This window comes from Pavona decussata, unplaced genomic scaffold (assembly GCF_977016875.1).
Source record: "Pavona decussata unplaced genomic scaffold, jaPavDecu1.1 SCAFFOLD_110, whole genome shotgun sequence".
Lineage (NCBI taxonomy): Eukaryota > Metazoa > Cnidaria > Anthozoa > Scleractinia > Agariciidae > Pavona > Pavona decussata.
Window position 1 is genome coordinate 625,001 of NW_028145524.1, and position 16,320 is coordinate 641,320.

Below are 16,320 nucleotides of genomic sequence, written 5' to 3' on the forward strand. Positions count from 1 at the left end.
ATATTTAAGCTTAAATTTGTAAAAAAAATTCCTGTACATATACATTGTTATGCACAGTGCATTTTAGCCCATTGAACAATCTGCCAGCCAAACTCAGCTGCTGAAATTATATTAACTGGTAGTAAACTGAAGTTCTAGAGACAATCAATGAAGGCAACTTACATCTCACTTTCACGTCCACAAAGTAATCAACAGAATGCCGAACACCTGGGGCAGTAACAGTCGCCGTACATATGTACCTCCCAGTGTGGTCCTTGTTAGCTGATGCAATGGTGTAGTTAGAGTCTGCATTCTCCTGCACAATTGTAGATCCTTTTTCCCATTTGTAAGTTGGTTTAGGGTTGCCAGTGGCAAAACACAATAGTGTGGTTGAACTTCCTTCATCTAACTCAACAGAAGTGGGAGACTTGAGAGTGATTGCCGGTCGAACTGTTGATGAGACATACATGCAACTTACAATAACATTATTAAAAATGTTACATTTAATATACAGTGTTTTACCAACAGACATCCGTACCCAGTAGGTTCAGCACAAATACCAGATGATGTTATGAACATTTCCAGTCTTTTAAATTTAATTTAACCCTGGCATGACATTTAGTTTTTTTTAGACTAGTTTTTTTTGTCATTGTAGTCTTTGCAGTGGCCCACAGAAATAACAATAACAATAATAATAATAATAATAATAATAATAATAATAATAATAATAATAATAATAATAATAATAATAATAATAATAATAACATGCAGAATGTAATGCAAAAACTGATTTGTCACAAAAATTAAGATACATGTAGAAGCATATTAATTAACACTCTCTTCCTTGCAGTATCCAAAAACCTTCATGTACGATGATCATCCTATCTCATTTATATCCCTGACTACTGTACATACAGGTACACATCTGTAAAATGGTCATGTGAGTCATTGTTAATTAAAACTACAGTTACTATTAAAATGCCATTAACAAGTACATTTGTACACCTGGTCCATGTTACTGACTCTTAAGGTGCATAAGATAACCATTCTTTCAGGGCTTAATTCGAGAATAAGAATACACAGATCAGGTTCTTGGGACCTCTTCTGGTTTTGGAATGAACAGAATACAGTTTACTCAAATATAAATTAATAAGGGGAATAATTTTAATCGTGCTCCATTGGGAAAGTTTTTAAAGCTTACTGGAAGTTGAATTATTTTGGAAACTACTGTACATAATAATAATTATATTCTGTTTGTTTCTGAACTGGAATATGAAAAAGAAGAATTTATACTGTACAGCTGTACATTGCTTTGATATCCGTTATCCCACACACAATTAACAATGCTGCAACTAGTTGCAAAAAGACTTGAGACACTGTAACATATTTGGCCTTAAATGAAGTTGCCGTGATCACGTGCTTTCCATTCCCCCTCCCCCCCTTATCAATGTTGTTAGCAATGCAAGATGACGCTCAAAATTTGGAGGAACAACTTTGTATGGAGGGGAGGGAGGGGGGTACTGTCATGTCTCACAGATTTATGAGCGGCAGCAATTTGAAGTGGTAAAGGGCGATTTTTGGTTGGAGTGTCTCACTATTTTTGCAACTGGTTGTGTCATAAATCACTGTAGTGATGATTTGTGTGGAGAAGTCCGGAGATTTTATTTTATTTTGTCATAAATTTATGATCTGTATAACAAGATAGCATGCTTGTTGGCTAATGCAAGGTTAACCAGGCTCATAAATGGCTAATAATAAGTAACCCCATTTTACAACGGAGGACAATATTATTTTTTCCCTCGAGGAGAGGTCTTGGAGCATTGGGTGTATGAAATGTGGACATCTAAATGTACACCCACCTGTACTTGAACCTAGAACACAAGAATTTGTACAAGACAATCTTCAAAAGTTCAAGTGCATGCCTGGGGATTGCCCTAGGACATGTTAAATGCAATACACACGTAATTTGTGCTCCATACATGTATGTACTGTCTGTTTTAATTAATAAAACCACAGAAATTGGCCAAATGTCAATTCCTCTTTGAAATGCATAATGCTCAAGTTAAAGAACATGTAAAAGTACAGTTATAGCCAATATTATTCAAATTTACATTTAATTAATTGTTTTTTTTTTTATTAATGAGCTCACAATGCTGACAGCCACCTTTCATTACAGTAGACAGACAAAATGGTGATATAAAATCAATACATCAATACTCACCGACAACAACAACTTCAACATTACTTGATATTTGCCCGGGACTAATTGTTGTAAACGAGACTTTACATCTAAATATCCTGCTGTCACTTGGAACAATGCTTGATATTTCGAATGTAGCCCTTCCTCTGAAAGTAAGTCTACCATCGTAACCACTGAGTGGGGCTATTTCAAGTGGTTGGCTAGGAGCCTTCCTTGCCACGATTACCTCATCGACTCCATTTAAGTACAGTAGAGACACTCTCTCTACTGTTAGTCCATCAGCGTTGTAGTCCCAAGCCAACGTAAGAGAACCAGCACCCTCAGTCACATAGCTTGGATTGCCATTGTTAGGAATTGCAGTGAAAGAAGGTTGTCGTTGACAATCTGCAAGTATAAAAAGACATAAATGCATTCAGTGAAAATTGTAATTGAAACAATTTCTACAAAATAATGTAGAAAAAAGATCAAAGAGGTTTTTCATAGATAGTGCTCACTAGAATTGTCTTGCTCTGGATCCTGGGACCTGCCTGAAGTCTTGGTTGTTTGGGATCGAAGGAGTTTTTTGTTGTTGTTTTTTTTTGGGGGGGGGGAGGGGGGGTTATAATAACGTCACACTACAAACAGTAGGTCAAGCACTGCCTTCCCAATCCTCTCATTTCCTTTTTTTTGTTTTGGCTCCTGATTCAACTTTTCCACATCAAAACCTGCTAGTAACACTTGCTATATAAATTTGTACCCAGGAAAAGATGGTATTAAACCACCTGCAAAGAAGACTATGACATACAATCAAGGACATGCTACCACCAAAGTAGGCAGACTTTTTTTTTTTCTGAAATGTGCATCACACAGGTCTGCCATTGGGGATAAATTTGTTTGTAAGAAACTGAAGTTCACCACATACATGTAGGTACAGGTAAGTACATGCAAACACATTCTTAAGTGTGCAGAAGAAATGGTGCTCTAATTTTCTGTAAAAACAAACACCAAAAATATTGTTTCCTCCATAAAATTTGCAAAACAGGCTTCAAAGCTAGACATCTCATTCTCTTTGGCCATTATATATGATTTTGATTCACACCTACAGGTGTATCATCTTACGTAAAAAAAATATAGTAATTGTGTAAAAAATCTTTCAACTGTAACGTTTTGTAACAACAGAAGGAAGACTGATAAAAGCATTGAACAGCAGCAAACAAAAGAATTTTCTCAAAGCGGGTTGACCTAAAACATTCTCGTTGCCACCAATGGTAACGTCTGCCTCAGGACAAAGTCTACTGATTTTAATTGTAATCGATCAGTCCAGGTTGTTTCATGTACATCTATGTTTGTGAACATGTTTTGATAAGCATCCCTGCTGAATGAATGCTGTCCTTGAAGAAATGCAATGTCCAGCAAAAATTAAAAAGAAATAAATGATCCCTAGCCTAGCCGTGAGGTCAATTGAGATGAGTAGTAAGATGAAATGGAAAAAACTTATGCCACCTTCCATGCGAATTTGAAATTGATCAAAATGAGCACGAATCGTTGCAAACTGGTGCACAACTGTGGAAACTTGCATCTAGCTAGCTAGCTGCAAACTACGACTAAAAACAAAGTGTAAGTGGGGAAGAATGCAGATGATCTGATGTCCACACATCGTCTTTAAGTTTTTAATGATATAGAATTGAAACTCGAAACTTTTGCAAATTAGCCATTGCAAAACAAAGCTACATGTACATTTTGATAAGCAAATTAAGCGATCGCGATAAAAATGCATCAAATAGGTCCTTTTGGTTAATTGCCTAAACTTTGAGAATTGGTGCTTTGCTGAAATAAAAATGCCCTTTGAAAAGCAAGTATTCAGAAACTAAAGAACTGGCTCATGCTAGATGCACGTGAACTGTGAAGAGATACTCTCATGACAAAATCAGAATGACTCGAGTCCGATCCGAGATTGTAATATACGGTGAGCTTACTCAACGCAGGAAACCTTTTTATTTCAGCTTGCATCGATTGCCTATAAACCACAAATCCATTTTAAGTACAGGGTTTTAATGAAGCAGTTAAGTTAGAAGAACAATTTTTCTCTAAATAGGAGGTAATTAGCAACGAGAACCAGCGTGCTAACGGCGATCGATCCACGGCGAACTATAAAACGTTTACTGAAGTTGTTTATGGCAGACAACAACCTCATTCACGTAAAATAGTCCTCTGAAACACAAGCAGTCAAGATCAATCCAGACTTCCGATAGAAATTGCTCTGTTTACTGTTCAACTGTGGCGAAAATATTTGAAAATTAGGTGGAAAACCATCGCATAACATCAAAATTAAATTCGCAAGATATTTCAGTACACTATCGCTGCGTATCTCTTCATCAAATCATTCAAATGGCTTTATACTCACCAACATACCGCAAGCCGCAGCAAGACAACAGAGCCACGAGACCACAATATATCAGGAACATCTCTTCCGTCTTCGAACGAGCTAAATGGGCCTTCAAAAATCCCTTCGGACGAATTTATCAATGCATGTTTTCGATCCCTCAGTTACGAAGTTTTCAGGAAGCCTGGAAAACAATGCTCATATCGATATCAACGGTGGCTGGTTAGTAGTTACTACAATCAACCAATGAAAACACGGTATAGTACCCACGTGACCATACTTCGAAATGACCTCAGCACTGTGGGAGGACAGAATATGTGTGCAAAAATAACGGTGATGACGGAAAGTGAGAAATTTGAAAGGAATGTTAGGAATCTTGCCCTTTTGTTGCTTCAGACAGTTCGGTGTTGCTTTATTCACGCAACTTGAATTACGTTGTTTTTCGGGCGAAGAACCTGCTGGATATGCATCAGGAAGGACACTGCTTTTTTTTAAATGAGATAAATAAATGAAATGAATGAACGAATAAATGAAGCAATGAATCTATGAAAAAATTGATAAATAAATAAATTACGAAACTTACGAATGCCAAGGACCACACAACGCACAAATAAACTGTTCTGAATACGTTTCGTAGCTGGATCTCTTGTAGTAGAGATGTCACTTTGCTTGTAAATAATAAATAAACCAAACTGCGCCGAGCTAACTGCAATATTGACCGCTACGACAAAAGGACATTTATTTGGGCCAATATATTTCAACTAGTGCCACTAGTCTCCCCCTGCAATCAGTGACACCCCCCCCCCCCCCTCCCACCTACTCTTCTATCCCACAACCGTCAACGGACTGGTTCACGGTACAGAGTACTGGCTAAAATTTCCTGTGCTATTATGACCGTATATTATCTTGCCTTGTATCTATCTACTTCGGTAGTTTTTAGTTTTGTGACATCAGTACAAGATGTTTCTATCCCGGATAGCCTTGGCTTGTCGTTGCATTCATTCATTTTGGCTATCCTTTCCTCAAGGGCAGAGAAACCGGATGCGGGCACAAGCTAGGGTCAAAGAAGAAAAAACCCGCAAAACCCCGCCCCTATAAACCCTTACAAGCCTTGACACGTAACGCAACCTGGCTGACTCTAAGTCGTTACTCCAAATCATCGATACAGCTCAAACTGACTTGGTTCTCGGGCAACTGACCAGAGATCGAGATTCAACTAGGCTCACTGAAGTCCTGACTAGAAACACCGCCAAGGGACTGGGGAGAAGGACTTTCAACAAGAACGAACCGCGACGGAACTGGATTCTGTGAGGGAGTAGCGCGCCGGTTGTTCCGGTTTTTGTTTTACCCGCCGGGTCAAAGCAAGATACACCAGCTGTAGAGTTGGCCTTTCTTTATTAGTTGCATTTCATAAATTTCACTGACTAGATCCACTATAGCGTTGTCCAGTTAGCCCTTGTCAAATTAATATTTAGTTTCAAGTCACCCTTCCCCCGGGGGGGGGGGGGGGGAGCTACTCCCATAGGATAGGATAACTTTATTTAGACACGGTATTTCCATCAGCTACTTAATTATCAGTTATCAACTAACTACTCTATCTACCTAACTAGGATTATAAAAAGTTAAAAAAAAAATAAAACAATAAATGCTGCATGCTTTTCTTGCGGGCCGTGTTTAAAATCTTACTTATAACTGTGGCGTCTCAATTTAGTCTTAAAATCATCCAAGGAAATTGCTTGCCGTAATTCTATTGGTAAACTGTTCCGTAACTGAGCTCCACTGTATGAGAAACTTTTCTTCAAATAATCAGTGCGCGGTTGTGGAAGAGATAGCGTGTTTTCAGTCATGATAAGAATTCAAATTGTCGCGAAAAACAAAGCTTGATCTTAAACATTCTGGCGTCATCCCATTTAAAGTTTTATACATCATAATTGATTTCTTATCCAATCTTTGATGACAGAGTTTTCGCTACCCAAGTGCCCGGAACAAATCATCGAAATTACTATCATAACCAGCGGACATCAAAATGCGGGCTGCGCGATTTTGAAGCTTTTGAAGCTTATCAGAAAGGCCCTTGTTACAGTTTCCCCACACCTCATTACAATAATCAAAGTGAGGTTGAACAAGGCTATGATAAACATTGATCAAATTATTAAATGGGATTAGATGTCTTATGCGCTTAATTGCACAGATGGCGGAAGCAATCTTTTTAGAAATAATGACATTCCCAATTTAAAGTTTGGTCGATGTTCGTGGGGGAGGGGGGGGGGGGGGAAGAAAAGATGCTACCTGCTCCACAGCCGTGTCATTTATAGTTAGAGAGGGTCTCTCTGGAATATTCGATAACTTCTACCTAGATGTAACTAGCATAAACTCCGTTTTTGTTAGGTTTAAAGTAAGCTTGTTGGCTGATAACCAAGTGTACACTTTGCTTAGATCATAATTAAGACAATTATTTAAATGGTTAACATCAGTCACGGCTGGCAAACGTCAAGCTATCGTCAGCGTACATCCTAGTCTGTGAAAACTGCAAGCAATTCAGTAAGTCATTGATATATAACAAAAAAAGAAGCGGTCCTGGAATTGTTCCTCGTGGGACACCGCATGATAATAATTTCGAGGTTGACTTACAACAATTTATATCACAGATTTGAGTTCGATTATCTAAGTAAGAAGCAAATCCGTCGTATTCCGTAATATTGTAATTTAAAATATCGTGATCAACTATATCAAAGGCGTTTTTAAGGTCTAAAAAGACAACAGCGTTGTCAAAACCACGATCAATATTCAAAGCCCAGCTATCAGTAGCCTCAAGTAGTGCCGTAACCGTGGAGTGTAGAGAGCGGAAACCAGATTGATGACGTGTAAGGAGGCTAATTCTTAGTTAGATATTTATATATCTGGTCGTAAATTATGCGTTCAAAAACTTTGGCCACCACTGGAATTACTGATATTGGTCGGTAATTGGCTCAGTACGCTTCCCAGAGTTTTTGTGTCTACGGCTTCTAGAGAAGCGTAGACACTATGTCATCGGGTTGAGTGAAAGAGTGAAAGAGTGTAAGAGTGTAAATGCCACAGGAATCCCAAATGGAATCCTATCGAAAGCCGACGCTAACGAGATCTAAGCGATTGTATTTCCGGATCAGGACAATGGCGACAATACGGTAAATAATGTTTTCCGATGTTGATTTGCTTTTTACAAATAGTTTAAGTGATGATTTGAACCAGAATTCTGTAACTTCTGTAATTTTCATCGCAAACGTGCCCCAATTTACTGCGAGTGCCGCTTTGAACAAACACGGAGTTCCTTCAAATTTTACATGCGTGTTTGCACGAACGCAAAAAAAAAAAACTGAAAGTTTTGGCCTCTAATAGCAAATGCATCGTTTATTTCAATAAAATGTTTTGTTGGAAAAGCTTTTTGTTGATTTTTGTGTCTTTGTCAATTCATATATGCGTTTGAGAAGCGACAAATGCGTATAATCACAGGTAGCCCAAGCTCGAAATATGAGCGCTAGTTACGCATCGGTTGAAAAATATAAGGATTTGTATGGGAGAAAAACGGTTTATTTTAGAGGCTAAAAATATGAACGAATTTTTAAATAAAAATCACCCACCTTACTTGTCTTGTGTATTTCTTGCCTCCTATGTGGTTTTTAGGGCGATTTAGCGCGTTTCCAGTGAGTTTTAGTTCCATCGAGAGAGAGAGCGATGGAACTAAAACTCACTGGAAACGCGCTAAATCGCCCTAAAAACCACATAGGAGGCAAGAAATACACAAGACAAGTAAGGTGGGTGATTTTTATTTAAAAATTCGTTCATATTTTTAGCCTCTAAAATAAACCGTTTTTCTCCCATACAAATCCTTATATTTTTCAACCGATGCGTAACTAGCGCTCATATTTCGAGCTTGGGCTACCTGTGGTATAATCAAGGACAATTTGCATAAGCGGGTTGAAATTTGATATGCCAAAGGTCTTCATCAACATGCCGTGAGGTTTTAGAACAAAATTTTGCGTTCGAGTGTGTTTTTCGGCAAACGATTAATAGTAACGATATTATTTTACGTCAGAAAACATTTGTTTAATCATTCCAGTTTGATATGCATTTGGAAGCCAACAATATTTATTTATCTACGGCGCATTTTGAACCGCTGCAGGAAAAAGTTAATTTATGCGAAAACTATGGAAATACGACAGGAGTCAAAGGGTTAAAGAATGCCACTTGCCATTCATAAGTTCAGTATAGATTAATTAATAGTTTCTGTTGCATGTTATGCCTGCGTTTCAGGTTAGAACTTTGCTTTCAGTACTTTATGTTTAGAACTTTGCTGCATTGCTTTCTGTACAAAGTTGTGGTTCACGTTGTAAGATTACATGATATATTGTTTACGTTAGAATAAAGTTACAGTTCTCTTCTTACAAAATGTTTGTGGTAAACGATACCAGTATTCTGTGCAACATTTTTACAACCATTTTTTTTTTTATCTCAATCCTATTTCCACTCCTCCTTCTTCGTTTTCATTTCAGTCTTATTTCCCTTTTCTTCAATTCTTTTATATCACATTTCTATACCATAACTGCAGTAGACACATGCAGTCTGAGACTGCCTATTTTTATACAGTGGGGTAACTCTAGCAGATTTCCATTCATTAGGGAAGATACCCGGGTTATCAAGGATTGATTGAATACAGTACGGAAAGAGATTTAGCGAGTAAGTCAGGGCATTCCCTCAATAATTTCGCTGAAATATCATCTAAACCAGTTGCCTTTGACCGGCAGAGTTTTGATAGGAGTGAGAAAACACGTGTAGATGTTGTTTTTTCAAACATGAAATCTTTATCAGTTTCACTAAGAAACTCTTCGAAGGAGTCATCAACCTCCATTACATGTCTGCTAAGGTTAGGCCCAACTGATTACTGTAAAAAAAAGGAGTTTAACATTTCTACCACATCTGTTTGGTTTTCTGATTTGTGGCCATTGTATTCTATCTTTGTAACGGCTTATTCGACTTGCGTGAAGTCAGTTCGTTAACAGTTTTCCATGTTTTAAGTTGGTCACAGAGCAATTTCTGGCAGTGTTAATATCCCTATTTACTTGATTCCTCATACTTCGGAATTGGCTCCAAACGGATGGATCATTTGTTTTAATGGCCTCCGGTTGTAATTCATTCGCTGTTTCAAAATAGTAGTTATCCAATGCTGATTTTGAATTACGCGTTCGTTTGGGGGTGCAAGTCTATCGGCGACAGTAAGAAATAAATATTTCCACTTCTTCCACATATCACTTGGGTCATAAAATAGCTTAAGGTCATCCCAAGGTTGCGCAAAAATATCGGCTCGAAAATTAGCACCGTTGAAATGTTTGAACTGCCGATGACTTACCAGGTTAATCCCTTTGGAAGCTGTAAGAATTGAAATTTCCGGTAAGCGTAAATTAAGCTGTGATCACTAATGGCAACGTGAGAGACCCCAGAACAATTTACATTTTAGTTTGGTTGATTAGTGAAAATCAAATCAATTAGAATACTTGTCGAAGGTGTAATCCGGGTAGGTTCATTGATACTGAGTTGTTTTAGACCATAAATGTCAGTGACATTAAGGAGAGCCTTTGCATAAACATTCTCATTCATATCCAATTACAATTCATATCCTCCATGAGAAAAAGTTCAACGTTGTCTGAATCTAATTTGCCTAACAAAGTGTCAAGGTGAGAAAAAAGCTCCACTGGAGAATGCGGAGGTCTATACCATGTACTGACGACAAAGGCTTTTGAGTTAGGTTTATGTAATAGGCCTTATCACGGTTTTCGACGCCATTTTGACGAGTAGGCAAACAGGCTTGAAATAACAGTGTTTGTATGGAAATCCTATGTCAAATAATTTTCATAAAACATCGCTTCTGAAAAATTCATGAATTGGAAACTTTTGGCACTAGGAAAAGGAGTTTAAGGAAAAAATGGGGGGATGAAGCTGTGCCAGAAAGCGTCCAGTCGTTTTTTGAACTTTCCATACATTTCCCTGTATTTTTTTCCCGCGAACTATTTTTGGTAGCGAACCGTGGTAAGACCTATTCGATTGATAAAATTTCAAGGAGCTGATTTTTCAGATCTCTGCGGATTGAACAATTTATGTTTGACCGGATGTAAAAACATACGCCGCCACCGAATCTGCCATTTAAAGGCCTATCGCGCCGGATGATGTCAAACCCTCGGACATTTACCTCCAGGACGGAAATAATGTCGTCTAGTCTGGTCTCATTTATGGCCAATACATCGATATTTTGTTTATCTAGAATAATGTAAACTTCATCTACATGTTTCAAAAGACTGGTAATATTCAGACTGGCCATTTTAAATCCGCGGCAATTTGGAATGATAGTACTTGGATTGCTCTGGGCACCACTTGTAGGGGTGCAATCAGATGTCGCCCCAGTTGTTACGTAAGATTCCCATCAATGTACAATATTATTCACTAAGTTACTAGCTAAAATAGCGATGCCCTTCTTATTAAGATGAAGTTTACAATTGTTCAAACAAGACTCGTCTCGTTCTGGTTACAGAAGGTTTTTAAAATTTTGTTACAGTCAGTTACCCTCTTTGTGAGTGAGTCTTCATCGAGTCTTGTTGTTAGTGATGAGATCGTAAATCGGGTGTCAGGAGAGCTTGAGGTGATCATGTTTCCAAGGTCCACGATCTTCTCTTCTGCGTCTCGCGGGCCGGGAAGTTGAACTTTTAAGATCATTCGTACCGGTATGAAGAATAATTATCTTGGGGTTCAGTTCCACGCACGTTTGAAGGTTATGCTTCATATCGGTAGTCGTGGCATCCGGGAAGCTTCTTACGGTTACGCGCCTTTTTGCCACTCGGCTTAATAAATCTCTACGCAATCCCTTGATGATCGAGTCTCCAATGAAAATCGTTTCTTCATTTGATCTTGATCTTTGTGTATCTTGGTGATCAACCCTTGCGTATTTGCCCTCATTTTGTAGTTCTTGAGCTTGAGCATTCTTTTTCTTCTTTCTTTGTTTAGCTAGATGCTTTGCCCTTTCTTTGATGAGTCGGGATGGCTTTTAGACCTAACAGTTTGCCAGTCATCAGGAGGTTCATGAAATGCTGTTTATAATGCTGGTTCATGATACAAAAGTGAAGGAAGTGATCGTTGGAAATTTTGAAAAGAACCCCTAAAAGGTACCAGAATTCTGTTTTGTGGGCGTGGTCCGAACAATTTTTTACCCCAAAGAGGTACCAAATCAATCGGACTGACATTTATTTCCTCCAAGTTCATCCTCTCCTGCTTCCTCTTAGCTGTTCGGCTCAATACACTAAGAGGTACCACCACACCTCTGACAAAAGTCATTTTAGATTTTAGCACCCTAAAGGGTACCAAGCCACGAATTTTAAGCCCTAAAAGGTACAAAGATCAGCCTCATGATCGCTTTTAAAAGAGTGCCCCCTTTTCCACCTCGTATACGCGTATTGTGCGAAGGGGTAGTGAAATTTAAAATCTCAGTATTTTAAAGGGTTGCAAAAATAAACTATAAACTCCGATATCCAAATATCAGAAAGGTCGCTGAAAAGTTGAACAGAAATGTCTGGTTTAAATTTCAACGCAAAGATTTTGTATGAAAAGTCCTGCGGTAAATAAACCAAACTGATTGCAAGGTTGACACTATGGCAGACGACAGACAATTTTTTTCGGGCCCATCATTTCAACTAGTATCTCTAGATCTAGTCTTGTCCAGGGGCTGCTGCACCATTAGTTTGGATATTTTCTTCCGGTATAATACTTTGTTCTTTAAATGAGAACGGGAAAAAAAGTTAGTAAATGGAAAGGTAAGGATAAGTGGTTGGGCCTCGGGGAGGATCGAGCTTCCCCCCCCCCCCCACGGAACTCCCGAGCCCCCTTATCCAGGCCCAGAGAAACATACGCTGCGGAAACAAGCACTCGCTTCTGGCTGAAACAAGACTTTGGATCTCGACCCGATTGGGAACTAATTTTCGGCATTATCACATGGTACCCACAATAGGTGGAAATAAAGAAACCGATTAATAAAGGTAAAATTACCAGTTATGCTTTCCTGTGGTCGTATGCTGGGCCGTTATTTGAGCGCACCAGTCTTGTGTTACATCGATGCTGATTATATATGATGTAGGTGGCCAGTCTTGAATTGGACCTCAGCTAATCTTAAGTAACATAAAGTTATTCTATACAAACGCCAGAATACAACCGAGAAATATGGGCCAGTCTTTGTTACTTTAATATGGATTGATTTCCTTGATTGCAGAGGAGATCGTGTGATGACAGTGTGGTGTGGAGTTATGGTAAGGTCGACTGAAATTGTCATCATATAAATAAATAAATAAATAAATAAATAAATAAATAAATAAATAAATAAATAAATAAATAAATAAATAAATAAATAAAATAAATAAATAAATAAATAAATAAATAATTGAGTATTCCGTGCCCAATCCGTTAGAATAGGCGCGCTGGGATAAAAAAAACTTGACTGACAAAAAGATTGACTCGCCAACGTTTCCGCATAAAGTCCTTCTGAAATCAAATGCGTTCCGCGTCAGTCAGTACCGTCAGTTTCCGTTGTGGTTAGCTGAACTTTGGAAATCAAGCGCAAATGGGATAACTTTCGGATGAATCAGGCCTGAGTTTCACTCAAAAAGCCAAGGAATTCTCGCTAGCCAAGTAAGTGAAAAATGCGGCTTTCAATTCCGGCCTCGAACTGCTATCTCTGGTTAAGAATGCATCCTTTCCTTTACTTTTAGGCCAACTGCTTTTTAGATCGGAAGGAACTTCTACTCATGTGGCTAAGATACCAGCACATAGGGACTAAAAAAAATGAAAACGAAAGCAACGAGATTAAGCACACAACCTCCGAAAGCCGTTCTGGTGCCTGTTTTGAATTGCGCGAATGCCAAAAACGTTTGCTTCCTTCAGTGGTTTACTATTGAATGTCGAAAGTAATTTCGCTTCGTGTTTGCTTTGATTTGGCTTAACTGCGCTCTGTGATTGGTTAGAAAAGCTTGCGCCACTTTTCCAGCCAATGAGAAGCAACTAACCAAAACCAATCATAACTTGCTCTCACGCGTTTTCCCGCGCTTGACGCTGGTTTCATGTATTTGCCTCGAAGGGGCCAAATTGTCGTTAATAACGCGAAAAAAGATCAGCTAGAATTTTCATAAAACCAAAACCAGCAAGTAAAATTCAGGGATTAAAATTCCCGTGCGAATGGACGGACAGTGACGTCATAACCCGGCCCAAAATTTCTGGCATTGACGGGTCACCAAATTATCTTACCCATGGTGCTCCGCACGCGCGCCTTCAGAACGCGGAGCTCTGATATAACTGCTACTGGATGCAATAAACAATATTTTCAAATCTTGCTTGTAGTCCGGAAGCCAGGACCGTAAAATTGAGGTTTCGCACAATCCGCGAGTTAGAAAAGGTTTAGATAGAGGAAGACTCCCTGATTAAGTCGAATTGTGGTATAGGTTTTGAGTTAGGAGGATGTTTTGTAGGTCAATCGATGGTTTAACATGAAAACTTAACTTTTTTGTCAGATATTTGTGTCAGATCGGAGAAAGAAGTCTTTCTCAGTAGCATGACCGCCATAGGTATTAAAACATGAAGGAACTTCTTCGCAATGTTTTAACATAGCTTTTAATTGGTTAAATTTTATTGTTTATAACAAGTTAATGCCTATGAATAGCAAGAAGAACTGGGCGTACGGAGGAACAACCGAACAAATCAGAAACGCAAACGAACGAACAAACATCCGAGCGAGCGAACGAATAGCCGACTGACCGAGTTAACGATCTAACGGTCCACGGCGAAAACGAACGAACGAGAAACTGAGTGAACGAACCCGCGAAACTAGATGAACAGCTGAACGACCGAGTGGACAGCTCTGCCGTTGTTTGCAGTTCTGTGCGTTTATAGGAATCGATTGTCTGATATTCTAGTGCAAACTTAAAAACGCGATGATTGATCAGTGAAACAAAATTTTATGCCGAGTTAGAATTATACGTTTATATATGTCACGAAGTATTGGCAATTTCAAAAGTAAAAACGTGCCGCATGTAAGTATAGGTATTGATTTTCGATTGAGACTCGTGATGGGCTAGGTCAAAGCAGATATATTTATAAATTAAGACTCAGTTCTTTTGAAATATTCTTTCATTATCATCCTTTCATATCCATTTGAATGTACTGCCCTTGGTAAAAGAAACAAAAGTGCCATTCCCGAGAGAAATTTTCAAAGTTTTTAATTAAAGAATGATTTAATTCCTATTATTTAAAAATGTTCCTTCCATTTAATTTTAAAGTATTGATGCCATGGCTTGTCGATTTGAGATATCCGTTCTACTCAAAACCTCCAAGAAACATTATGGATAAATCTTCAACGATTTTTTACACAGTTTCACGCTTGTAGATATTTGCTTGGCAGTGCAACAAAAGCCAAAAATTGTTAAGCCACTATCCAGCCTCGTTTTAAAGCTGGGAGATAAACCCATTAAAAACGTTTTAAACTTTCTCTTAAGGAAGGAATTGTGATTTCGAAAGTAGAAGATGAATAAAATTAACCTTGACTAATCAAAGAATGATTGTTCTTCCCTTGAGGTGATAGAGAAAAGGAAAGGAAACCGTAGTAATCAATACATTTCAAGCAACTTTCTGGCAAATTCAGAATCACGTGGCTTAACCCGTGATATGACGTCACGTCTCAAGTAACTAAACAAACTTCTTGTTAAGGAACTGAGGTCACATTATTAGTTTGTACCACAATATGTGTTAAAAACGCCATAGAAACGCTGTTATTAATGCCAGCCTTAATTTCACGTTAAACCATGGATTGACCTACAAAACATCCTCCTAACTCAAAACCTATACCACAATTCGACTTTACGAACTAGCTAGCGTGAATCAGGGAGTCTTCCTCTATCTAAACCCGCTATTCAACTTTTACTTACTCGTGGGTTGTGCGAAACCTCAATTTTCCGGTCCTGGCTTCCGGACTAGTATATGCTTAGTCATACTGATTTATTTTGGTACAACTTGCATAATGTGTTCAAAAAAAGTATTAGTAAATTTGTTTATTAGTAAATATCTGATTACCCAAACTTGACAATTACTGCGTTGTTTCTGCTGACAGTCAAACATTTTAGGGTTTTAAAATGACAGCAAATTTGCATGATTCTTCCCCTTTAGCCGTTAGCCGAGTAAAACGGCGGCCAGAAATGTACTCGTTAGGCGTAAAAATTGAAAAATGTTAACCGTTAATTAGTCGTAAAATAATTTTAAAAAAATTGTACCCAGGATTTGCCGATTTCAAACTGACCTGGATTTGGCACGTTACTTTTCTTATAATAAGATTAAATTTAGAAATACAATTAACCATAAAAATGAGCGAAAAAACGGAACGACGTTTCGGTGTCATCCTGGCACCATTTTCAAGTAAAGAATGCAACAGAAAAGATAATTTATACGTAAAGCGAATATATGACTGGTACACATTCTGCCCTGGTGTAATCTGGTATTGAAACTTAAAGTGGCCTGCTTATGATCGGTGCCACGTGGATTTGCAGCAATATAAGTTGGGCAAATTAAGTTAGTCTATAAATTACGTGAGACTTGAGGTACATAGGATAAGCACTACTGGAGATGACTTTGCATTACTTGGTTATTTGCTCTGGAAGTGAAAAAAAGACGACGAGCCGAGTGTACTTAAAAAGCTCATTAAAGCAACGAATGTCAAAAATCTAGT

At 38.3% G+C, this 16,320-nt stretch overlaps 1 protein-coding gene across 3 annotated transcripts in view; it reads right to left on the minus strand.

Moving 5' to 3' along the window:
* LOC146470837 (contactin-2-like) overlaps positions 1-13,088 on the minus strand; it is a 43,717-nt gene extending 30,629 nt beyond the window's left edge. For 2 of the 3 annotated variants that reach the window (XM_085121542.1, XM_085121541.1), the window contains exons 1-2: positions 2,201-2,606; positions 163-429 (exon numbers count right to left, since the gene is read on the minus strand). In XM_085121542.1, the coding sequence (XP_084977668.1) occupies positions 163-429; positions 2,201-2,591 (658 nt within the window). In that variant the 5' untranslated portion in view covers positions 2,592-2,606. Of the gene's footprint in view, positions 1-162; positions 430-2,200; positions 2,607-4,562; positions 4,726-13,071 lie in introns of those variants that run through there. The other variant, XM_085121543.1, reaches the window with a different exon arrangement.
* Positions 13,089-16,320: the final 3,232 nt, after the last annotated feature.